The sequence below is a fragment of the Simochromis diagramma genome, unplaced genomic scaffold, assembly GCF_900408965.1.
Source record: "Simochromis diagramma unplaced genomic scaffold, fSimDia1.1 OVJJ01000322.1, whole genome shotgun sequence".
NCBI lineage: Eukaryota > Metazoa > Chordata > Actinopteri > Cichliformes > Cichlidae > Simochromis > Simochromis diagramma.
This window is the reverse complement of record NW_024386731.1, coordinates 846,799-873,162: the sequence shown is the minus strand read 5'-3', so window position 1 is coordinate 873,162 and position 26,364 is coordinate 846,799. Positions and strand designations below refer to the sequence as shown.

The window sequence follows — 26,364 nt, the reverse complement described above, 5'->3', positions numbered from 1 at the left end:
GTTGCACCCCTAATATATATATATATATATATATATATATATATATATATATATATATATATATATATATATATATATATAGTACTACATTTGTTGTGTCATGATGCAAACATCCCGTTCAGAGGCATTTACCTGGATATTTTAACATGTGAGTGTATGAGGATTGTATATATATTTCAGATACATTTGGAAAAGTGTACTTAGTTTTGTTGCTCTGCCTTCTTTGCACACATTTGTGTCTAAAATGGAGAAGACATCATCTCGTATTTCTCTCGCTGAGGAACCTCGTATCATGCTACACCAGACCAGACTCGGGTGTGGAGGCTGATTTAAATAGAAGAGTGATGTTGGTGGGGCCACCCCCGCTCTGGCTCATGCTGCTGCACTTCCTCCTGTGCTCCAACTGCACGCGGTGCTTCATCTTCCACCTCCGCCACCTCCTTTGGATCTCGTTCTGCACCTGGAGAACAATTATTGCTATTAATTATTGCTACACTGTGGAAAAGTTGGCTCGCAGTTATATTTTAAGATTATCACCATTCTGACTGTGTTTAAAGAAGAAATATTTTCTGTGGATTTAGACTTTTAAATTACACCAGATCCTCACTTCTTGGCCATAAAATTAAAAGCCAAGTGTTACTTTCCCAGATATTACATATTAATTACTATATGGGTTTATTATTATTATTGTTTTTATTAGGGCTGTTCGATATAACCACATATATCGGATGATGATATGAAAACGTCTATCGTTTCAAATTACGCTATTGTTTGTTTTGCAAAATAAACTGTTTAAGGTAATATTTATTTTATCGTTTTGATGGTCACTGTAGAGTTTCAAGACGTTCTCTCTTTTTCTTATATTTAATATAACCACACTACGGACAAATGACTGTTTTTATGCGTTGTCGTTAGCAACAACGACGGTAAAACCATCGCGTGGCTCTGCCGTCCGCTGTTTATTTCCACAAAAACCTTTCACAATAAAGCCGAAGATCCTGTTGAGATTTTTCAAAATAAACGGAATCACATGACAGAATGCAGAGTGTTTACAAAAGAGAAGCTAAAAAGAGCCGTCAGGTGCTAAAAAAAAGAAGAAAAAAAGAGCTTAGAACAGGCTTTTCCCCGCAGCACGCGTGGAATAAGTACTCACAAAGAAAATTGAGGCCGTTACAACTTATGTAACACTCGACTCCAGATACACACGCTCAGCTGAAAACACGTCACGCAAGTCGAGTTGCCCGAGATTCACAGAATTTACAGAAAATGTAAAACTTTTGTTATTATATATTGTTGTCGGGACTATAAATGCCTTATATCGGGATATGAGATTTTGGTCATATCACACAGCCGTTGTTGTTGTTGTTGTTGTTGTCGTCGTTGTTGTTGTCGTTGTTGTTGTCGTTGTTGTTGTCGTTGTTGTCGTTGTTGTTGTTTTCGTTTTCGTTTTCCATTTGATTTTTCAAGAACTAATCATGTCAGCAATGTCTTGTGTACTGATTGGTGTAAAAGTGCCAAAACTCCAGGAGGTTCAACAGTAAGTTGAATTTAAACTGTAAAAAATCCTGGGTGTACATGGGGAAAGATGTTGTATGAGCCTGAGAAAAATTAACACTGGGACCAGGACTATCAAACAACCTTAACCTTGTGATTCTTTATTAAATGGCCACTTTGGGCAATTTTAGTTTTTATTTCTTATTTCTCTAAAAGCAGGCTTTTAGAAAAATGTTATGATGCCTGCAGTCCACACATGCAGTGGTTCCAGGCAAAGTGTCACTTGTTACAAATAGTGAAGATCTCATATATTGTTATTGTACAGATCTGGGCCTGCCCTGCCTTTGTGTGAGCTCATTAAGAAAAACTTGGACGACTGTTTATTTGGTCTGTACTGAATAAATCAAAGTGCTTTCTTCTAGGAATCTTTTGCAATTAAATATAAATGCAGTGTTTGTTTCTGTGCCAGCTGTTTACCTAATGTGTTCAGTCATTTTTAAAGTTGGACTATTTCTAGGTTGTTTCTAGGATGGTACAACCACCGCACTGCTAATTAGACTTTGAAAAGTTCATTTTCTGTAATTTTGCATGTGAACAGTAAGCTTACATCTAGAAATGACAACATAATGTTTCATGGGTATAAAGGGAAAAATAAACCTTACCTCCCCGTTCAGGAAACAGTACAGAAGCGCTACGACAAATCCCTGAAACAACACGTACAGAAACATAACTGACAGGCTGCTGTTAGTGCATGTGGATATTTTTAGAAGCTTCCTGTTCTAGTCTCTCATACAATGAAGCTGCTGAATGCAGCAAATGATTCTTTAAAGTACACTTTCTTCTCTGCAGAAACAAATGCACTGTTCAAATACACACCAATGTTCCTGCCGTGTACAAATAGACTTCTGTGTTAGGAGAAAATTAAAGGTGGTGATTAGACAACAGCTTACAGTTGGCTTTACTGTACCTGAGTAGAAGCAAAAGCCAGCTCAATAAAGTTCCAGATTTCATAGGTCCTGCCGCGGACTTTGTGTGGAAGGAAAGCAAAGAGAATGTAGTGTAAGCCAAAGAGCGACACCAGGAGGAAGGATGACTTGGCAAGTTTCCTGTTGTTTGAAGAATAACAGTGTATGAACCATTAGAATTAAAGTGAGAAAGTCTACAAACCTCTTTGAAAATATCAGACAAATAATAATACACAGACCACTGGGATATAAAGGAAAAAATAAAAACCTGTGATCAAAAAGAGCAAACTTAAACACAAATGGACCTCAAATCAAAACTGAAGCAGATGTCGGCCCTTTTGCCCATTTTTAGAATATAAGCTAACATTTTTAAAATTTTGACCAAAAGGTTGAGTGACACAGAAACTCCGCAACACCGATTAATCCCGAATGTTAAAGAGGAACGTACATGTGTTTTCTTCTCCAGGTTCTGTGAGTCAGGGCATTCGGTTTTAAATAAAATAACACATCTAGCTGCAAACTGCAACACAGGGCGTAACTGCTCAGCTGCACAAATTCACCTCAGCAGCTTGATCTGACTGTCACGGCTGCCGAGGCGAGCCGTGTGGATTTAGAAGGAGGACCCAAGATGCAGGCAGTGGATGAGATACCGGTGGTTTTATTTACAGAGGTGTAGTGGCAAACAAACAGTGGGGCATAACAAACAACTAAAGACACCTAAACTGGGAGAACTAAAAATAACAGACCTGGGAGCATATGACAACGGATGATGAATAACAGAGAGACGCAGACGAGGAACAGGACACCGTGGAACACAGGGTAACAGACTGACACGGAGTTACACGGAGTTACACAGACTGACACGGCGTTACACAGACTGACACGGAGGAACACAGACTGACACGGCGTTACACAGACTGACACGGCGTTACACAGACTGACACGGAGTTACACAGACTGACACGGCGTTACACAGACTGACACGGAGGAACACAGACTGACACGGAGTTACACAGACTGACACGGCGTTACACAGACTGACACGGCGTTACACAGACTGACACGGCGTTACACAGACGAACCAGCAACAGGCAGGAGAACACACAGGGCTTAAATACACACACCAGTAATCAGGGGATGAGAGACAGGAGGGCAACACAGCTGGGAGGAATCTGAGCTGACGGGACAGGGGAAACGTAAACTGAGCACACTCACATATGACACAGACCTTCACAATAAAACAGGAAACTCAGACACATGGAACCAGACAAGACATTGAACTAAACAGACAGATTCACAAACAGATGGGGAGACACCATAGACAGACAGATACAGATGCGGACTCAGAGGCAGACTGAATATAACACATAGAACTTAAACAATCATCATCAAGAAAATGATAACGAACTAAAAGCGCTGGGTCACCGACCCAGGACCATGACACTGACTATGTTATGAAGCAGTCTCACCTCCACCTCAACCCCAACACCAACAACATGATCTGATCATCCGGGACATAATAATGTCCCAGATGCATCTAATGGATAAAGTTCATATTGCTCAGATTCAACTATCTGACTTAGTCCCACTTTAAAGAAAACAACAAAGCACAAATGTTATTACTGTGACAGGAGTATGAAGGAATCCAGTGGCTAACTCATGTCTTTCAAACACTTCTTCCATTGCTACAGTGGTTAAACCCGACAAGTAGGACCTGAATGATTATCTTATACACATGCAGCTAGAGCTATGTGGGGAAGTAGCTCACCTTTTATGGTGGGCTTACTGTGGTGTATAAACCCTCAAAGTAATGCATTACTGTAATCATATTGCATTTGTCTACAATGTAAAAATTTATAACAAATACTAAATTCAGGAATCACATTATAGTTACTAATAAAAAAGTGCTGCTGCTGCTTTTGTGTTTATCTGGAGTTGCATAGATAGTTAATAAACACTTAAAGCCACAGAATAAAGTATTGTACAAATATGTGTGTGGATGGGTGAATGATGCCTGTAGCAAACTTTTCTCTCCAAGTGTCAGTCCATTTGCTACTTTCCAACCTAGAGCAGGCTTAGATGTAATTACATTTCCTCTTGTCACTATAACGTTTTCCGAGCGTTCTGACTTAGGTGGAAGCTTTATGGTATCACTAAGATCTAAGGTGCTAAAAAGTAAAAGATTTGTGAGCATTTGAAAAGTTTAGTGTTACACTGTTAACTGCAAGTGCCCAGGTACTATTACAAAGTAAAGGTAATGTAATGATTCACAAATTACTTTCTACATCAGTAAATCACATGGGTGTTTAAATGCAAATTTAAAACATATGAGTAATATTTCATACTTTTATTTGAGTAGTGATACTAACACTGGACCTGTTTAATCAATGTTACTGAACTATGAGCATTTTTTTGAATAAAAGAGGCTTTTCTTATTTTCTGCTAGGTGAGCTGAAACCAATTACTTCTTCCACCTAAAAGCCAGATTAATCTTTATACACTCATCAAATGCATCACCGCAACTTCTCTGCCTTCAACACGTCAGTGAAGAATGTCTGAGCACTCAAAGCGCTTTATACAACTAATTCATTCATCCAATCACACATTCTTCTAAGCTCTTAAGTGCTCTATCTAACATTCATACACCATTCACACTCTGATGGATGCATGGGAGAGCAACATGGGGTTGGTTTCTTGCCCAAGGATACTTGACATGCAGACTGGAGCAGACTGGGATCGAACCACTGACCGTGGCTGACCTGCTCTACCACCTGAACTACAGCCACCCCACACATACAGTTTGTATGCTGTTTGTATGTCCTCTATCTCATTTCTTGCCTTCAGCAAACAAACGTTGGAGTAAAAGGTTTCATTGAAACAACGTTTTGCACCACCCAGCTTCTTTAATTCAATTCGGTTTTATTTTATTCATATAGTGCCAAATCACAACAACAATTGCCTCAAGGCGCTTCAGAGTCTCTTTCACATAATAGCTGGTTAGCTTTGACTGGGACCATTTCACAGTTCTGTGGAATAGAAAACTGAAGTAAGTCACTCACCTGTAGTGATTGAATTCATTGCCGGGCATGTCTTGTGTCCTTAGCTTGGCCACCAGTATTTTTAGGATACACAGGAAGAACAACAAGTTCACCTGGAAAACAAAGCAGGCAGAGCTTCAGCTTCAGGCGCTGCTCCCTGGGATGAATGATGCTTTCACACAATTATTAGAAACTGCTGCCTTGCTACAGTGTAAACACTCTTTATTGGATCTCTGCTTTGTTGTTTTTGATGTGACTGTTTCCTGTTGGGCTCATTTCTGGAACCATTAAATCACTGGCCCGATAGTTAATTATATCATAACCCACAGTTTTAATAATGTCTTAAAGTGAAACTGTGTCTATGCTTATCATAAAAGATTAAGTATTTACAGCCATACAGAAATTTTAATACTAAAGATCCACCACAACTTTCTGTGAATGGCTGTCAAGTGATTGCCGGAGAACACCAACATTCTCCTTATACAAGGAAGAACCTGACTTGTCTGGCCATTCCATTTTCATGGAATTATAGTGAAACTTGAAAAAGTGTGATCCAAACCAGAAACCGTGAAATCTCGTCTTCAAAGTACAAATTGCACCTGAAGTTTGTGACCAACACATTTCACAGATACAACTTGTACTGTGAAGGCGAATGTTCTCCATTTCTGGTTTGTGTTGCACTCTTTGCACTTCCAATACCATTTGGTCAGTACAGGGAGTGCAGAATTATTAGGCAAGTTGTATTTTTGAGGAATAATTTTATTATTGAACAACAACCATGTTCTCAATGAACCCAAAAAAACTCATTAACATCAAAGCTGAATGTTTTTGGAAGTAGTTTTTAGTTTGTTTTTAGTTTTAGCTATTTTAGGGGGATATCTGTGTGTGCAGGTGACTATTACTGTGCATAATTATTAGGCAACTTAACAAAAAACAAATATATACCCATTTCAATTATTTATTTTTACCAGTGAAACCAATATAACATCTCCACATTCACAAATATACATTTCTGACATTCAAAAACAAAACAAAAACAAATCAGCGACCAATATAGCCACCTTTCTTTGCAAGGACACTCAAAAGCCTGCCATCCATGGATTCTGTCAGTGTTTTGATCTGTTCACCATCAACATTGCGTGCAGCAGCAACCACAGCCTCCCAGACACTGTTCAGAGAGGTGTACTGTTTTCCCTCCTTGTAAATCTCACATTTGATGATGGACCACAGGTTCTCAATGGGGTTCAGATCAGGTGAACAAGGAGGCCATGTCATTAGTTTTTCTTCTTTTATACCCTTTCTTGCCAGCCACGCTGTGGAGTACTTGGACGCGTGTGATGGAGCATTGTCCTGCATGAAAATCATGTTTTTCTTGAAGGATGCAGACTTCTTCCTGTACCACTGCTTGAAGAAGGTGTCTTCCAGAAACTGGCAGTAGGACTGGGAGTTGAGCTTGACTCCATCCTCAACCCGAAAAGGCCCCACAAGCTCATCTTTGATGATACCAGCCCAAACCAGTACTCCACCTCCACCTTGCTGGCGTCTGAGTCGGACTGGAGCTCTCTGCCCTTTACCAATCCAGCCACGGGCCCATCCATCTGGCCCATCAAGACTCACTCTCATTTCATCAGTCCATAAAACCTTAGAAAAACCAGTCTTGAGATATTTCTTGGCCCAGTCTTGACGTTTCAGCTTGTGTGTCTTGTTCAGTGGTGGTCGTCTTTCAGCCTTTCTTACCTTGGCCATGTCTCTGAGTATTGCACACCTTGTGCTTTTGGGCACTCCAGTGATGTTGCAGCTCTGAAATATGGCCAAACTGGTGGCAAGTGGCATCTTGGCAGCTGCACGCTTGACTTTTCTCAGTTCATGGGCAGTTATTGTGCGCCTTGGTTTTTCCAAACGCTTCTTCAGAATCAGAATCAGAATCAGAATCAGAATGGGTTTTATTGCCAAATGTTGAGCAGGTTTACAACATTAGGAAATTGCTGCGGTGCTTCAGTGCAAACATAGTGTCATAAATAGCACTTAAATAGACATGAAAAAATAAAAGTAAGAATAAGAATTAAAAGTGCTACGTAGAAAGATATATACATGAGTGCAGGTGGTGATCAGTGCCAAAACATGGAATGATGCAGTGACACAGCGTAGGGTCATGTGTTAGTGGTGGGGACAGTCATATGGTTATTGTTCATGTGTCCAACAGCAGAGGGGAAGAAACTGTTCTTATGGCGAGAGGTTCTGGTGCGAATGGACCGGAGCCTCCTGCCTGAGGGGAGCAGGTCAAACAGACTGTGTCCAGGGTGAGAAGGGTCAGCTGAGATCCGAGCTGCACGCCCCAGTGTCCTGGAGGTGTACAGGTCCTGCAGAGATGGGAGTCTGCAGCCAATCACCTTCTCAGCAGAGCGCACAACACACTGCAGTCTCTGTTTGTCCCTGATAGTGGCTCCAGCGTACCACACGGTGATGGAGGAGGTGAGGATGGACTCGATGATAGCAGTGTAGAACTGCATCATCGTCCGTGTTGGCAGGTTGAATTTCTTCAGCTGCCTCAGGAAGTACATCCTCTGCTGGGCTTTCTTGATGACGGAGGTGATGGTGGGCTCCCACTTCAGGTCCTGAGTGATGGTGGTACCCAGGAAGCGGAATGAGTCCACAGAGGTGATGGGGGTGTCAGTCAGGATGATGGGGGGGAGTGGGGCTGTGTGCTTCCTGAAGTCCACAATAATCTCCACTGTCTTCTGGGCATTCAGCACCAGGTTGTTGTGGCTGCACCAGGACACCAGACGTTCAACCTCCCTCCTGTAGGCAGACTCATCCCCGTCCGAGATGAGCCCAATAACGGTGGTGTCATCAGCAAACTTGATTAGCTTGACAGACTGGTGGGTGGAGGTGCAGCAGTTGGTGTACAGGGAGAAGAGCAGAGGAGAAAGAACACAGCCCTGAGGGGAGCCGGTGCTGATGGTCCGGGAGTCCGAGACATTCTTTCCCAGCCTCACATGCTGCTTCCTGTCCGTCAGGAAGTCAGTGATCCACCGGCAGATGGGATCAGGCACATTCATCTGGGAAAGCTTGCCTCGGAGATGGTCTGGAAGGATGGTGTTGAAGGCAGAGCTGAAGTCCACAAACAGGATCCTGGCGTAGGTTCCTGGGGAGTCCAGATGCTGCAGGATGAAGTGTAGGGCCATGTTGATGGCGTCATCTACAGACCTGTTGGCTCTGTATGCAAACTGCAGGGGGTCCAGGAGGGGGGCCGTGAGGGTCTTGAGATGGGAGAGAACTAGGCGCTCAAATGACTTCATGACCACAGATGTCAGAGCCACGGGTCTGTAGTCATTTAGTCCAGTGATCCTAGGTTTCTTGGGGACAGGGATTATGGTAGAGGACTTGAAGCAGGCAGGCACATGACATGCCTGCAGTGAGGAGTTGAAAATGCCAGAAAACACTGGGGCCAGCTTCTTGCGACCCTGTTGACTATTTTGAATGAAACGCTTGATTGTTCGATGATCACGCTTCAGAAGCTTTGCAATTTTGAGACTGCTGCATCCCTCTGCAAGATATCTCACTATCTTTGACTTTTCTGAGCCTGTCAAGTCCTTCTTTTGACCCATTTTGCCAAAGGAAAGGACGTTGCCTAATAATTATGCACACCTGATATAGGGTGTTGATGTCATTAGACCACACCCCTTCTCATTACAGAGATGCACATCACCTAATATGCTTAATTGGTAGTAGGCTTTCGAGCCTATTCAGCTTGGAGTAAGACAACATGCATGAAGAGGATGATGTGGACAAAATACTCATTTGCCTAAGAATTCTGCACTCCCTGTAGATTGTAGGTCCTTGTATTATGGTCACCAGAAGTTTGCATGAACTTCTGGTGTCCTTAGCAACCTGCTAGTGTCCAGAGCAATCACAAGGAAGCTTTCGGAGCATGCAATCATTTTTTTTACAGAAAGATCAACATAAGGAAGAACTGACTATAATGAAGAGTAGAACAGGAAGTCTGAGAATCCACCAGATCCATTCACTCCTTCTCATCTCCCAGCAACTTAAGAGAGGAAACATAAACAAACACGATGTCAGTGACAGTAACTGGTCACAGTAATTGGTCAGGATTTCAAGCTACCGAATTTAATATATGGCCAAAAATATCTAGACACAAAATATTTACAGTTGATCCCACCAACCTATATGTGGTAGTTTAACATTCCCAAACCCAATCCAATCAATCCCTAACTGTGGAGAATAACATTAAGTATCCTGCTTTTAAAGGGATATATAATAATAATAATAATAATAATAACAATAATAATAATAATAATAATCTGACAGATGAGACTCAGGGACAGTCGTTTTTTCAGTCTCTTGATGTCAGCAGCTCCAGTGTTGCTCTCCCAGCACTGTACACTATGCAGACCATAAATTAGTCATAGATATTTTCCATAATTTTACAAAAACTGAAGGTTCTCAGCTTTTCTACTCCTCCCCTTTTTGTATAAAGCTTCTGATCTTCCAATTTAGTCTGTTGCTGATACAGATACATCCTGTCTCAGACATACGATGGAGTATGAGGGCCACATTAAGAAAAAAACAAAACCAAGATCATTTTGAGAATTAACTCAAAATTTGGAGATTAAAATCAAAAATCTCTTATGAGAAAAAAGCTGAAATACTATTTTGGGAAAAAATCTAAAAATAAAGATTACAGTTGTTTCTCTGGGTTAGTAAAATTGTACTTTAGAATCAGTTATAGTAACAAGAAGGGAAATTATTCCTCTTTTAGCACTTATATATGTATTTACCCATAAATTGAGCACTCCAGTTTTCAACAATTGGTGAGGGTGTACTCAGAATAGCGCTATCCACCCACAGTAAACTTTGTAGTGGTTTATTTCTAAATGAAATATTCCAAAATGTTATATTGGGCAGAAAATTAAAAGGATGAAATAATGATTTTACTTTATACACAAATTATGACGGTGCATTTTTCTAATAGGACAGTCTGTATCTGTGACATTGTTGCTCAAAGGTCTACCAGTTACATCACGCTTGCTTTAACATTGTTTTTCTTTCAAAACCTAAAGTTTTTCATTTTGCAAGCGGGCAGCTGACCCACAAATGTATGTATTATTGTAGGGTCTACCTTACAATATAAAGCGCCTTGAGGTGACTGTTGTTGTGATTTGGTGCTGTGCAAATAAAATTGAAGTGAAACTGAATTGAAAAGATTATTACCTGGTTATTAATTTGTTATTAAATTTTTAAAAAGCCAGCTTTGTGTTCTGCAGCTCTGTTTCCTGCCTATTACACAGAAACTACCAAAGGTAACTGAGTGGTAACAATTACCACATTATTAGAGTCTTGTTCTCCTTGTTACCCTACTATTACCTCTTTATTACTGACTTGTAATAGAAAGTGCTACCAAATATTTTTATTGACGTGGTGCTAATATTCCTTCATACAAGAGAGATGGGTCATGTAACAATCTTCATTCTGAATTTCATCACCATCTCACTCAAAGTTGCTAATGACAGCACTTAATATGGCCATAAACTCCTGTATTTTAAATAACAGTTTGATATTTGAAATGAAGAGAAATCCTAGGAATCAGAAGAAAAGGAGGTATTTATTCCCAGCATGTAATCATTTTACATTTATTCCTTTAATGTCCAAAAACATGTGATCATGTGTACTGTTTGTACTATATAGATTAATATGTGTTGAGCTTACCCTTCATCTTCATGGAGGTACTTAGCAAAACTCCAGCCACTCATGATAATCACTGGAGAACCTGGAAGACGAGAGAAACGTTAGCGTTTACCTTCTGCTATTATCAATAAGAGGACTATATAGATCAGCAAAATACTGACATCCAAATAAACAGAGTGAAACAAAGAAAAATAATAATAAAGAATAGTAACAGTGACTGCTACTGAGCTGTCATACCCCAGCCAAGGATGATGTACCACGACAAGTGTTTCCTCTGAGAGAACAGCGAGGCGCTGACAAGTTTGTACAGGTAGTAGCCCTCAGCCAGCAGCCAGCTGTAGTTGGCCATGATGCAGTAGTTAGACAGCACAGTGGCAAATTTACAACTGACCTTCAGGGGGCAGCAGAGGGCAGAGAGAAGATAAGCAGGTGTCTGGCACAGTGCACACAGTGTAACTCAGCGTTATCATGGTCATCTTGAAGCATTCTCAATCATCCAGGTGAGTAAATCTCCAAAAGTTGTTTCTGTTCATCTGGATGTTTTCAGAGGGAGAAACATTTCATCATCATCCAGGTGACGTCTTCAGTCTCAGCTGACTGCAGGTTTCAATCTTATAACAGTCTGTTTATAAGATTGAAACCTGTGAAAACGCTACGTCCAGATGAACAGAATCAACTTTTGGAGGGTTATCATGGTCACATAAAACTAAACTAAAACTAGATTTTAAAAAGAAAAGATGACAGCTGAAACATTATTCACTGATACATTAGTGTTTCTACAGTATTTTAAACATTAACACATTTGGTAACAACTGATAAATATTGCCAAAAACTCGACTCTCGCCAAAAATGACCCACAAACGAGTTCTGTTGTATTATGAGTTCTGACCTGTGGTAGAAGATGAATATTGCCCATTTTAATCCACCACACACATTATGCTAGGTGGTACGTGGACCCAAAATATAATACAGTGTAACAGTAACTCCCCAAATTACATTATCAGTTAGATCTCTCACAGGTGACGTGAATCAGTTGTATAAAGACATACATGCTAGTTTTAACTGGTGATTCTAAATTGGCATTATATAATCATATAGTGATTATATTATATACAGTGGATTATAGAAGTACAGCTTGCTGATATTTTCACTGCAATACTTGGACTTGTGGTCTATTTATATGTTGCATCTGAATTCTTCCTCCAGCACTTATCTACTTGTGCTGGTGTAATCTAATGTTATAGCTGTTGCATCATCTCCTGAGGATTCGCCTCCTCCTTCTTACACTAATCATTGCTGTCAGAGGTTTTTCTTGTGATACAGAGGGGCGAGTATGCAACTGTTCTTCGGAAACATGCCAGAAATATGCGATGCTCAGCTCTAAACACTGTAGGTGAGGAAAAAGCTCAGCGAAAAACTGATCAGTGCAGCTAATCTTAGTGTGATTCATTTCAATATTTTCCTCCAAAAACCTTGGCTGTGACAGGGCCAGACAAAGAGCAATCCTGGTGGCTTGATTTATTGCACTGTGTACCCTGCCCGGGACAGGGTCACCAGGTCCCTACCCTGGAGCTTGGCCTGGCGTAGAGGCTCCAGAGTGAGGGTCTGGTGACTGAGCCTTAATCCGTATGGCCTGACCAGGCTCTGTGTCCATTCTCCTATGGGTCCACTACCACAGGAGTCTATAGGGGTTTGATACTCTTTGGATTGGGTGGCAGTCAGAGGCAGAGGTCCTGGCACTCTGATGCCCAGCTTCCAAAACTGGCCTGTGGCACAGGGAACGTCACCTCTCTGGTGGGGAAGGAGCCTGAGCTGGTGTGTGAGGTCGGGAGATACCGACTATATATAGCTGGGCTCATCTCAGCGCATAATTCTGGTTGTGGAACAAGGTTTCTGGAGAGGGATTGGACTCTTTTCCACTGAAGATCCCCTAGGTGAAAGGTGGTGGGCTCCTCAGGATTCGCTGCATGCATATTGGGGTTTTCCCTGGTGGACAAGTGGGTAGCTTCCCTGCGCCTCAGAGTCAGGGAGTGGGTCCTCATGTTGTTTTTTCCTCTGTGCCAAATGATGGTTCACTGTACCCAGGCTTCTTAGAGTGGCTTTGTCGTGTGAAGGACTCTAATCCACGGACTCCACTGTTCTGCTGGGGGTCTGCAGGGTTACCCACATGGGAAGTGATAGTGTGATCTGGGGGGAGTGTGACTGAGAGAAACGGCCTATCTGATCTGCGATGACTCACTTATGACTGGGGCTGAGGTCACTGACATTGAATGTCCTTCACTGACATGCTTGAAAGAGATTCAAAGCTCTTCTTTGCATGTTTCTGCCTTTTGCTCCATTCTCTCTAAACATGATCGCACTTCAACAATGTTGAGGTCTGCGCTCCGGGGAGGCTAAACCCTGACTGATATTTTTTCATTGTGTGTTTTTCCAACCAAGTATGGTGTTACTGTGTTGGCAGTGTGTTTGAGATCATTGTCATGCTAAAAAATAAACTTGCTGCCAATCAGACTCTTTCTACAAGGAAACAGATGGTGGATCAAAATCTGACAGTACTAAGTTCATAATTCCCTAAATTTTGACAAGATCCCCAACAACCCCAGTCTGAAATGAACCAACCACGGCACAGCGTCCACTATCTTTTACAGATGACTCTTACTGTTGTGCCTCTTTCCTGATCTCTTGGGATTCATCACTCCATAAAACCCACATTTATCTTTAGTAGTTTTCAAAATGTTCATGTTCAAACTCAGCCCCAGATTTCAATTTGCAAAAGAAGAAAAGAAAAAATAGCATGAAAGTGTGCAAACCTTTTAAAAAGTATATCTTGAAAACTATAAGATATCATTCTAAAATGAAAAACAATCATTATAACAAACTTTAAACATTTTATTCAGATCAGAGATGGTGCAGCAGAAAATATTCTAAAAATCTGAGACTGAAGGTCTTGAAATTGAAAAACACGCAAACATTTAACAAAATTATTCTCTGATTTATAAAAGTCCACGATTTTGTTCCATCTACTCGTATTTTTGTTTTTGCCATACAACGCGTCATATTTGCTCAGTCAGCATGAAAATGAAATAAAAGTGTCATGTTCTTCATTTTGTATCCAAGAATTTCATATTAAATGCTTTTCAGCAATGTACCATTCAGAAATGGTCACTATAGTGGTGCAGAGCTTGAATCCATAATCTATTTACATTAAACACTTTTTATCTATGACACAAACACAGTAGATAAAAACTGGGGAAAAGCCATGATTGGTGGATAACTTGCTCTACTTCCTGAGGCACAGCAGTGATCACAGGATCAACAGTTGATTCTGTGAAGTAGTAAACTCATTTTTCAGTATCACCCACTTGCATTAATTGAAGAACTTGAAGAAAAAAGTGGCACAGCATTATCTGAATGTGTCTGTCCCCACATGTTAAATGTTAATGTCTTGTTAAACGTGTCACGGTAACAAGTCACAACATAGCATGTGCCCTCTCTCTCTCTCTTTGTTAAGACAAAAACAGAAAGTACCGTATAGATGTGACAGTGAAAACTGTCTTCATTTGAGAACAGAACTGCATCCCTAATAAAGATGAGTACGGCTCGGAAGATGAAGGAGAGGAAGAGCTGGACATGGATAAAGTTGCGTGTGCAGTGGAGCCTCCTGAGGATTGTGGGACACAGACATGGATCAAATGTTATAATCGTTCATATTATTTGATAACATGTATATCATAGATAATGTAAATGTGTATATACATGCATATATTTGGTGGTGATAATATATACATGTTAAATTATAAATTATGTATTGAGAATAGATTATTTAACCCTCTAAGGTCATCATCACTGGTAAACCTTACCATAACAAAAAAGTTACATTTTTGTTTGTAACCTTTTGGGCTCTACTTCTACTCCAATGAAAAGAAAAAAAACAGTAATTATTGACAATTATTAACTGACACTTATCGAGTATTTACATTTTTCCACAAACGTTCTTTGCTTTTCTGCAACAGATATCAAAAGTTACGGTCAAGTTTGGGGTTTGGAGCTCAGAGGGTTAATGTGACAACTGAAGTCTTCATGATTTAAGAGTGATTAAACGTGCTAATTTCTTCTTAGTGAAGTCATCAGTTCATAGATCAAATATATTGTAATAAAAATATATTGTGAGGAATCCCTATGTTGCATTCATTTCTTCCACAACAAAATTTCTTTATTTCTTCATCGTATTTGTGGCATTTCAGATAAAGTGGAGATTCAGATGCAGCACTGTGTTATTTTGCAACGCTGCAAATGTTTGACTCACAGTAATGACGATTTGTAGTTGGACCTTTAATTACATGTTTTATTATTAAAAGAAAATTATTGTTAAGAAAATAATTATATTGAGTTTTACTAAAAGGGCAAAAATCAGTCATCAACACTTGGGCCATACATGCTTACAGTACATAACCATTTGTAAAGTATAGATAACTTAAGGATTATAAATCTACCCTCTGGATCTATATCTGTAATGATTGTGCTAAGCTAAAAGGTTTGTTGAAGCCTGCAGACTCGAATACTGTCCAGGATACTAAGCATAAGCAAGTCTCAGTTGAAAATGGCGGATGATCAAACTTCCACACTGCACATGTGCAAACTCAGAAGTACAGAGAGCCTATTAGGACAATCCTCTTTAAAATGAAGTGCTCTTCATTTTAAATGAACTTTTTACATTGGATTTAATTTACTGCATTTTGTTGTATTGAAATCTTATGTTGTTAATTAAATTCAAAACAACATACTTGTGTTTAAAGTTAAAAATCAATTGGTGGCATTAGTTTTAACATAATACATTTACATAATTCTACCAACATCAGTGTGTCATTTCTTAGAGTGTACTACTCAGCCAACTCTTCCCTCTTTTTCTACAAACGCTTCACAAATCTACCTTTGCCTGAAGCATTTACCAGTGAGTTGCATAAAAGGTGAGATGCATTCATCAGAGTATAAATGTGTGTGAATGTTGGATAGAAAGCACTTAAGCATAGGAAAAGTGCTTGTGTGAATGGGTAAATGAGGCATGTTGTATAAAGCACTTTGCTCTGGGAGAGTAGAAAAGCACTATATAAGAATCAGTCCATATACCAGACATGCTAAAATTGTTTTCATGGTTCAGCTCTTATAATTTAAAGCTTTAACCTCCTAAGACCTGAACTCTTCCACGGCATGCATTTTTAATATCTCTTTGATATTTGGGCTGATTGGGACCCGATCAATGTAAAAACAAAGAAACACCAGATTTTTTTTTTTTACCCAATTTTTGTTCCTAAGAAAAATGAGAGCCACGTATGAGGACATTTGTTTTAAAATTTGATGGAACAATGGTAGTATAATGTCCTCGTAAGTGGATATCAGGCCCTTGTAGAGCAAAATTGAGTATTTTGGTCTAGACAACCCAAAATGTGATGCCCACATATGTGGACGCCAGGTCCTAGGAGGTTGAAGTGGGCACAGGTGGTGTTGAAAATTAGAAAAAAAAATCAGCCACAGATACAGATTCTCTTTTTTTTCTATAGACTTTTAGATTTTGGCTGGACAAATGGGATGAGAGCAGAGGAACCTCCAGGATGCTGTGTTCATAGTTTAAATGAAGAATTAAGACCAGAGTTAGCTGCTAAGGATCTCCATAAATCACTTGATGCTCTTGTTTTCAAAACTTTTTTCAAAAAAAGTGCTAACCAATCAGTATACTTACATCATTGACAAATAGCATAAGTCATTTTATGAGTTAAAAATACTTACACTGTACTTAAATTACTTACACTGTAATTAAATTTCTTGCACTGTACTTAAATTACTTACACTGTACTTAAATTTCTTGCACTGTACTTAAATTACTTACACTGTACTTAAATTTCTTGCACTGTACTTAAATTACTTACACTGTACTTAAATTTCTTGCAGTGCTATTTGTGTCCTGAAAAATACCTCAAAGTTATACAGCCTGCACCCCAGTACAGCATACTTACAGTGTAAGATGGGGAAGTATTGTTTGTTTTTCCAGAAATTACCATGAAATTATGAAGTAATCAACATGCACTTAAAAATACATATGATGTTTTAAAATTACTTACAAATTACTTACAATATAAGGTGTTTTTCTTCTTTTTTTTAAATCCATGTAAATTCAAATGAAATTACATTTAGTTACAGGGTACTTAGTCATGGGCCTAATAGCTCTTATAATGTAAATGTCTTACAATAAATCAAATAACTACTTTCTAATAAAATCTGTAATAATTGTGCCTCACACACAGTTGGTAAAGTAACAGACAGTGTTGTACGCAGATATTGTTGTTTGTTAATTCTCTCATCACTGACCTCAGAAGGGAGAGAATAGCAACAGCTGTGATGAGGAAGACAAGGGAAACACTGTAACCCACAGAGTACATGATTCTCACAAACAGGAAGTACCTCTGGGAGCTGTGCACCTGGGAAAAACATGAATATATCCAGTGAGTTCAGCAGCAGCAGATTTTTGCATGACTATGTATCTATTTATCTCATTGGACGAAAGGCAAGAATATTTTTGGTATCATAACTTTCTCTCATCCTAATCAGAAAATCCCCACAACACTGCCATGTAAACAGGATTAATTCAAACTGAACTGGCAGCCCTCACCCTGCATCTGCAGGGTTCCTGCACGTTCCTTCTATGTGCGGAGAGTGTGAGAAGAGGCAGAGGAAGACAGAAGACTAAGGCTACGTTCACACGTACACGCAGATTTTTCTATGCGTTTGCACCTTTTGTCACCTCGTAAACGGCGTTTTCGGTCACTGAAAACGGAAAATCTCCATTTTCAAAAAAACAGAATAACGAGGGGATGGGAAACAAAAGGAAAACACAGCTGGAACTAATCTGACACAACGAGAAAGGGAGGAAGCAAAACTGAACACTTTGAACACAGGACAAGGGATTATCAAAAAAATAGGAAACATGAGACACACACTAAGAAGCGGGCTTGACACAAGGACTGGGAGGAAACAGACATGGGGACATAACCGAGTGGGGAGACAGGTTTTGTTACCGCCCCCCCTTCAGTTAGTTCGATGGGTGACTGAGTACTACAGCATGAAAGGAAGAAGGAAGAGGCTTACTTCTAGAGGAAGGCTTTCATTAAAGCCATACTCGCATGCTATATCATGTGGAGGGTAGGGATCAGTCCAGCCAAGCTCTGTGCAGTTCCTGAAAACTTGCCCTACAAAAATGAAACACATATATACAATGTGTTTTATTGTTAACACATAAAAAACAATAGCAGAAATTTAGGGTTTTTTTTGTAATATATAGGATAAAGGTTAATCTAGTTCAACCCCCTGGAGACAATGAGTGTGTGAATCTAATTATACCACAATCCAAGAGGTTCACTCCAGCTCACCACGGACATCAAGGTAAGACCTAAAGTATCTAACATCCCTGTGTTGTTGTTTCTTTGTTATCAGGAGTGTTGGTCCAGGATCAACATTGCAACTGAACAATCATGTCTTTGTGATGCCATTACTGTGCAATGTGAGGGAAAATGTACTTGTTTATAGAAAACTCTTTTCTGGTAGAAATAGTAAGCATTTCAAGTGTTTTCTTTATTAATTTATACAATATATTAATATATTTATGATACATATAATAAATATATTGTGAAATCGGTTGTGCTGTTATATTAAACTTATGTTAGTTTGTTCATGTTTGTTTTAATAACATTAGCTTGTTTCTTGGTTAATGCTAACTGAATGCTCAGACAGCATCACTGGTAAATTGTGATACTGATTCTAGACTTACATTATTATTTTGATGTAGAAACTACAGCAACACAGGGATATCAAATCATGTGACTAACATAGCCAAGCTATGAGTTTAAAAATATGCACTACTGTATGGCCCTACTACTAACCAGTGGTGTGTAGAAATCCAGGACATGGCTGAGACACAACATCTCCAACTGCAGCATGGGGCCAGCAGTTAACATGGTCCCACCATCCCCTGCATTCTGTCAAAAAAAGAAAATCAAATTTTCAAAGAAAATCAAATTTCACTTTGTGCACAGCTCAGGTGATTGCTAAAGCACAGCGTGGGTGTGGGAGGAGTTTGGTGAGGCCATGGAAACAGACTTTTGGCTTGAGGCAATTCTGGTGAAGGTGGAGTGCTGCCAACTTCAACTAGTTGGATGGTGGAGGGATTACTTTGATGATCTCCTTAATCCCACTGACACATTTTCTGTAGAAGAATTCAAACATCACTGGGGTCAAGGTCACTGAGGTAGTTTGATGGCTGGGCCCCTGGATGAGGTTTTCCCTGAGTTCCTTAACACTCTGGCTGTGGTAGAACTGTCTTGTTGACACACCTCTGCAATGTTGCATGGCAATCTGGGGTGGTGCCTGTGAAATGAGAGACTTGAGTGATAGTTTCTATATTTAAGAAGGGGGACTGAAAGGGTGTGCTCCAACTAGAGGGAGACGGCTCTCCTCAGCCTCCCTGGGAATGTTTGTGCTAGGGTAAAGGAAAAGAAAGTTTGTCCATTAGTCGCACTTCAAATCCAGGAAGAACAATTTGGTTTTCATGCTGGACCAGTTCTTTATTGAACTCACACATTTTCAAGTGTTTATGGGAGTTTGGCCATCCAGTCTACATGAGTTTTGTAAACTTGGGGGTGGCATTCAACAGCATCCCTTGGGGTATACTTAGGTGGTGCTTAAGGACTATGGGGCCCGTTACAAGCTACAACCGTGTACAATTGTGACAAGAGCTTGTCTGAAATGCCAACAATAAGAGGGATTCATTTCTGGTGAGGTGCCCTTTTTAGTGAATTTCTAGGTGAAGCCAAGTGACTGAAGGCTTACGCGTTGGTGGCCTCATCGTCTCATCTGTCCCTTCTTTGTAGATGATGTGGTCCTGTTGGTTTCATCAGGTAGTGTGAGCATTGAGCTCACACTGGAGCGATTTGCAGTCTATTGTGAGAGAACGGGAATGAGAATCAGGTCTGAGTTCATAGCGGTCAGCCAGAAAAGGCTGGAGTAGCCACTTCGTGTAAGAGAAGAGTTTCTTCTCCAAGTGGAGGAGTTTAGGTATCTCATTTGATCATGAGTGAGAGATCCTGACAGATGGATTGGATAGTGACCGAAAAACAAGTCGGGGAGATTAATTTTCCTCAAAGTTTTTGCTGGGCTTTCCTCTAGAGAACAGAAAGAAAAGTGAATAGTTCAGTGTGGCTCATTCAAGACAGGCTCAGAGCAGAGCCACTGCTCCTCCACATCGCAAGGTAGTGATGTGCGGATCGATCCTGAGATATCGATTCCTCCGATACCAATCATTTATGTTCTAGAATCGATTCTCACATTAAAATATCAATATTTTAGTAATTTAGGGTAAATTTGTAGTTTATCATTAACAGGAACACAGTGGAAAGAAACTATAACATTCGGATTGTCTACATTCAAAGGAACTACTTCCTCTTCCGCCTGTCATAGTCATGTGCGAAATACGGCTGTATAAATGTCTCGCAGCCCCTTGGCGTGCGCACTCACGACAATGGCTGAGCGTAACTGTGCGGATGTATTGTACCTCCACAAACAGCTGAGACGTGGTTTGCAATAAATGTGGCAAAAAAGTGAGGTGTTGTGGCCATACTTGCCAACCTTGAGACTTCAGAATTAGGGAGACATTCAAAAGGGCTGTTTGGGGGGGATAAATATATTTTACAGGGTTTATTTATCGGATAAAATACGTTAAATGTCACCGTTATTATTGGCCGGCCTGGAAACAGCAGGAGTGTCCAAATTCAGAGGCTGCTTCCACCTGAGGACCTGGCATTCGCGGTCTAAAGAAAGCCGGGGTACGTCATGCGCTTCCTCGGTGGAGTGAAACTCTGCCGTCTGCTCCTTGCTCTCTAAAATATAACCGGGCGCTGACGTAAACTCTCCACCGTCTCTCACTTCTGTTTAATCATTTTCTGTTTGACGTTTATTCAGCTGTGTGAAAACCCCGGAGGAACCCTCCCGAGGGAATAATAAAGTTTAATTTAATTTAATCTAATCTAATAACTTTAATCTCAGCCAAACCGATTTACTCACGAACAAATAAAACACTGAAAAAGCCAAACAATAACATTTTTAAGTTATCAAAGGGACTTATATATCATGTTTAACCCGAGTGGTGAAAGACCGCGGGGGTTTGAAGACGATGTGTCGGCTCAGATATTTGAAGTTTACACAGCTACATTCTCACCTGAAAATATGTTAAAAGTTCTTTTGTGACCCAGAAAGAGAAATAAGAGTAATATTAAAACTAAGTAGCTGCCGCCATTGTTGGAAACTGGAATTTGCTGGGCCGCGCTATGAATTCTGTGATATGGTTTTTCAACTTTGTTGTCTGGGCGGAAAATCTGGAGAAAGGTGGGATTCTCCCGGAAAAATCGGGAGGGTTGGCATGTATGGTTGTGGCAACATCACTAACCTTGTCAAACACCTCAGAGTAAATCATATCACAGAATATGACGAGCGTATGTTGAGACTGAAGAGGAGGACAGGGACAGGTGCTGCTAGGGCGAGACAGACGTCTCTCACGGAGTCCTTTAGTGCTGCAGGCAGGCAACGTGTTCAAATAGCACAACTTCAGTTTTTTATTTCTATGTGATGAACTCTGCATCATTAAGTGATAAGAACAAGTAATCTGATGTCCTGTAATCATTATGACGCTATAATTTGAGATACAGTAAATAAAATAAGTTTTTGTACAGAGTATCGGTATCGGATCAGTATCGTCGATACCACCCTGAATATTACTTGGTATCGGATCGGAAAGGAAATCAGTGGTATCGCACATCACTATCGCAAGGTAACAGTTGCGGTAGTTCAGCCTTCCAACTAGGTCGGCTCCTGGAAACCTCCCGTGTGAGGCATTCCAAACGTGTCCTTCTGGGAGGAGGCCCCAGGGTAAACCTAAGGTACAATGGAGATATTGTATCTTTTTGATGGCCTGATATATCTCAGTGCTCCGGGGGATACGTTTGATAAGGGGCCTAGGGAGAATGAGGTTTGAGCTTCTCTGCTCAGGCTGCTGCTGCCACCAAATCACAATAACAGGCGCCTTTGGCGTTGTATAAATAAAATAAAATTGAATTGCCCCCACAAGGCACCATTGGAGAGATGGAAAAAAGTATTTGGATGGATGGAGGGATAGATAATAATAATAGTCAAAAAAATGTATAATATGTACAGTACAGACACCTGTTAATTAAAATTGTTCCTTATCTGAACATCTTCCAGGTTTTTGTGTCAAAGAATGTGCAAAAAATAAATCCACTGGTACTTACTGTCTATAGCTTAAACTGAGAAATCATAAGGACCTTTTACTACAATCTATTCATGCAACACTTTTATACTATGCCTCTAAAACACTTTCTTACAGGTTCTTAAGGCATAAACTATCATGCACATACCAATGGATGCATCAAGAGCTGTCAAAGAGACTGAGCTCCCCCACCAGAAATGCCATACCAGGTCGTCATGCAGCCGGACAGAATACTCTCAATGCTGCATCCATATACAGGGAGTGCAGAATTATTAGGCAAGTTGTATTTTTGAGGAATAATTTTATTATTGAACAACAACCATGTTCTCAATGAACCCAAAAAACTCACTTAACATCAAAGCTGAATGTTTTTGGAAGTAGTTTTTAGTTTGTTTTTAGTTTTAGCTATTTTAGGGGGATATCTGTGTGTGCAGGTGACTATTACTGTGCATAATTATTAGGCAACTTAACAAAAAACAAATATATACCCATTTCAATTATTTATTTTTACCAGTGAAACCAATATAACATCTCCACATTCACAAATATACATTTCTGACATTCAAAAACAAAACAAAAACAAATCAGCGACCAATATAGCCACCTTCTTTGCAAGGACACTCAAAAGCCTGCCATCCATGGATTCTGTCAGTGTTTTGATCTGTTCACCATCAACATTGCGTGCAGCAGCAACCACAGCCCTCCCAGACACTGTTCAGAGAGGTGTACTGTTTTCCCTCCTTGTACAGTGGGCAAAAAAGTATTTAGTCAGCCACCGATTGTGCAAGTTCCCCCACTTAAAATGATGACAGAGGTCAGTAAATTTGCACCAGAGGTACACTTCAACTTGTGAGAGACAGAATGTGAAAAAAAAATCCATGAATTCACATGGTAGGATTTGTAAAGAAACTTATTCATAAATTAGGGTGGAAAATAAGTATTTGGTCACCTCAAACAAGGAAAATCTCTGGCTCTCACAGACTGTAACGTCTTCTGTAAGAAGCTTTTCTGTCCCCCACTCGTTACCTGTATTGAATGGCACCTGTTGAACTCATCATCTGTATAAAAGACACCTGTCCACAGCCTCAAACAGTCAGACTCCAACTCCGCCATGGCCAAGACCAAAGAGCTTCGAAGGACACCATGAAAGTATGTAGACCTGCACAAGACTGGGAAGAGTGAATCTACAATAGGCAAGCAGCTTGGTGTTGAAAAAATCAACTGGGGAGCAATCATCAGAAAATGGAAGACATACAAGACCACTGATAATCTCCCTCGATCTGGGGCTCCACGCAAGATCTCAATCCGTGGGGTCAACATGATCCTGAGAACGGTGAGCAAAGATCCCAGAACCACACGGGGGGACCTGTGAATGACCTGCAGAGAGCTGGGGACCAAAGTAACAAAGGTCACCATCAGTAAACACACTACAACGGCAGGGAATCAAATCCCGCAGTGCCAGACGTGTTCCGCTGCTGAGGCCAGTGCATGTCCAGGCCCGTCTGAAGTTTGCCAGAGAGCACATGGCTGATACAGCAGAGGATTGGGAGAATGTCATGTGGTCAGATGAAACCAAAGTAGAACTTTTGGTATAAACTAAACTCGTCGTGTTTTGGAGGAAGAAGAATACTGAGTTGCATCCCAAAGAACACCATACCTACTGTGAAGCATGGGGGTGGAAACATCATGCTATGGGGCTGTTTTTCTGCCAAGGGACAGGACGACTGATCCGTGTTAAGGACAGAATGAATGGGGCCATGTATCGTGAGATTTTGAGCCAAAACCTCCTTCCATCAGTGAGAACTTTGAAGATGAAACGAGGCTGGGTCTTCCAACATGACAATGATCCAAAACAACAACCGCCCGGGCAACAAAGGAGTGGCTCCGTAAGAAGCATTTGAAAGTCCTGGAGTGGCCTAGCCAGTCTCCAGACCTCAACCCCATAGAAAAATCTGTGGCGGGAGTTGAAAGTCCGTGTTGCTCGGCGACAGCCCCAAAACATCACTGCCTCTCGAGAAGATCTGCATGGAGGAATGGGCCAAAATACCAGCTACTGTGTGTGCAAACCTGGTAAAGACCTATAGTAACGTTTTGACCCTCTGTTATTGCCAACAAAGGTTATGTACAAAGTATTGAGTTGTATTTTTGTTAGTGACCAAATACTTATTTTCCACCCTGATTTACGAATAAATTCTTTACAATCCTACCATGTGGATTCATGGATTTTTTTTTCACATTCTGTCTCTCACAGTTGAAGTTTTACCTCTGGTGCAAATTACTGACCTCTGTCATCATTTTAGGTGGGGAACTTGCACAATCGGTGGCTGACTAAATGCTTTTTTGCCCCACTGTATATACTTCAGAAAATAGACATTTTTTCCCTAATTAAATTCTATCTAAGACTTTCTCTAACTCTAGCTGAATACTCGGTCAGAATAAATTAAAGAGAATTTTATTAAATATATAAAAAGCTGCTGTTCAGTCAAATGATTTAATAACTAAATATAAATATTATTTTTATTCATAATAAATTGGTGTTCATTCCCCATTAATTACTAATATAAATATAAAATATAAATATATGCAGCACTTTGCAGAACAATGGACATTGCAAACTCAGAACTGCAATATATTGCAATATTATTAACTAGTGTTGTTGTATGTTGTACTGTGTATGTGACAAATTAATTAAATATCTCACTTTTATATAATTCAGCTAATTGTTTTGTCAAACACTATCACCGGCACTACATTTTGTATATGTCAGTTATTATGCAACACCAGATTTAATTTAAAAACTTTTAGGGCGATACAGAGATGGCTCATTAAACATATCTTGTTCGACCTCAGTGATATACAATGTAGGTTTGGTAGGTTTTTTCCCCTAAATAATAAACACCTAGAAACGCCACTTTGAGTTTACTTGTCATTTCTGATACTTAGATTAAGTTTGATGATATGAAACATATACGTTGTGCCAAACATACAAAAAAATAGGAAATCAGGAAGGTGACAAACATCTATGTTTTCTGTAACATAGTTGCAGTGAATGAGAAGTAGATTTCTTCTCTATATATTCATATCCACCGGAAAAGGCAAAGGAAACTTTCACATTAGCTGTAAATGCTGTTGAATTGTGAATTATTTATATGAGTAAAAAGAAAAAACAACAACAATGTATTTGCTCCTATCACGACACTAGCAGTGAGCTCCACTCTCCTCACACTTTTCCTGACTTTTCCAACTCAGATTCCATCCACATTTCATCTTGGACATGATGAGCCTTGTGGGTGTTTTCAATTTTACATCAAGTGAAGTGCTAACATAGTTGTGTGGATATCCCCGTCTCAATAAACATATTCACCAATGATTCCTCTCACTTGGGATGTGACTAACCAGTATCGGATTGCTGTTGAAAGTACTACAAAATGTTTTTTGTGAGGTTGTCTTGGGATGTATCATGCTTCCTTGCCTGGGGTTAGCTTCTGTTTCTGGGGATGAGGGTAGGGCATGCTCTCTTATCTTCTCGAGGTAAGCCAGGTTAGGCTTTTTGCAAGCTTTTCAGGTGAACTTTAAGGGTCATGGGATTTTTCCGCCTTTAGAAATGTCCCACATATTTGATCTTGTTCCACTACATGACACTTTTATCTGAAACATAGTCAATGGACTGGTTCTTATATAGCACTTTTCTACTCTGAGCACTCAAAGCGGTTATACAAAACTCGTTCATTTACCAAATCACACCCATTCGCACAAGCACTTTTTCTAAGCTTCCAATCTAACATTCACACTCATACTCCAATGGATGCATCGGAGAGCAACACGGGTTACT

The 26,364-nt window shown here is 40.1% G+C and overlaps 1 protein-coding gene across 1 annotated transcript; it reads right to left on the bottom strand.

Moving 5' to 3' along the window:
* Positions 1-54: 54 nt before the first annotated feature.
* LOC120728189 (secretin receptor) lies at positions 55-19,255 on the bottom strand (the record flags this gene model as incomplete). The annotated part of the gene is made up of 11 exons (XM_040023026.1): positions 55-460; positions 2,157-2,198; positions 2,462-2,600; positions 5,519-5,610; positions 9,476-9,545; positions 11,228-11,288; positions 11,444-11,597; positions 14,735-14,867; positions 17,570-17,679; positions 18,347-18,447; positions 19,138-19,255. Coding segments are annotated over 11 exons (1,185 nt in total), but the record flags the coding sequence as incomplete, so codon positions are not given.
* Between the last annotated feature and the right edge of the window lie 7,109 nt (positions 19,256-26,364).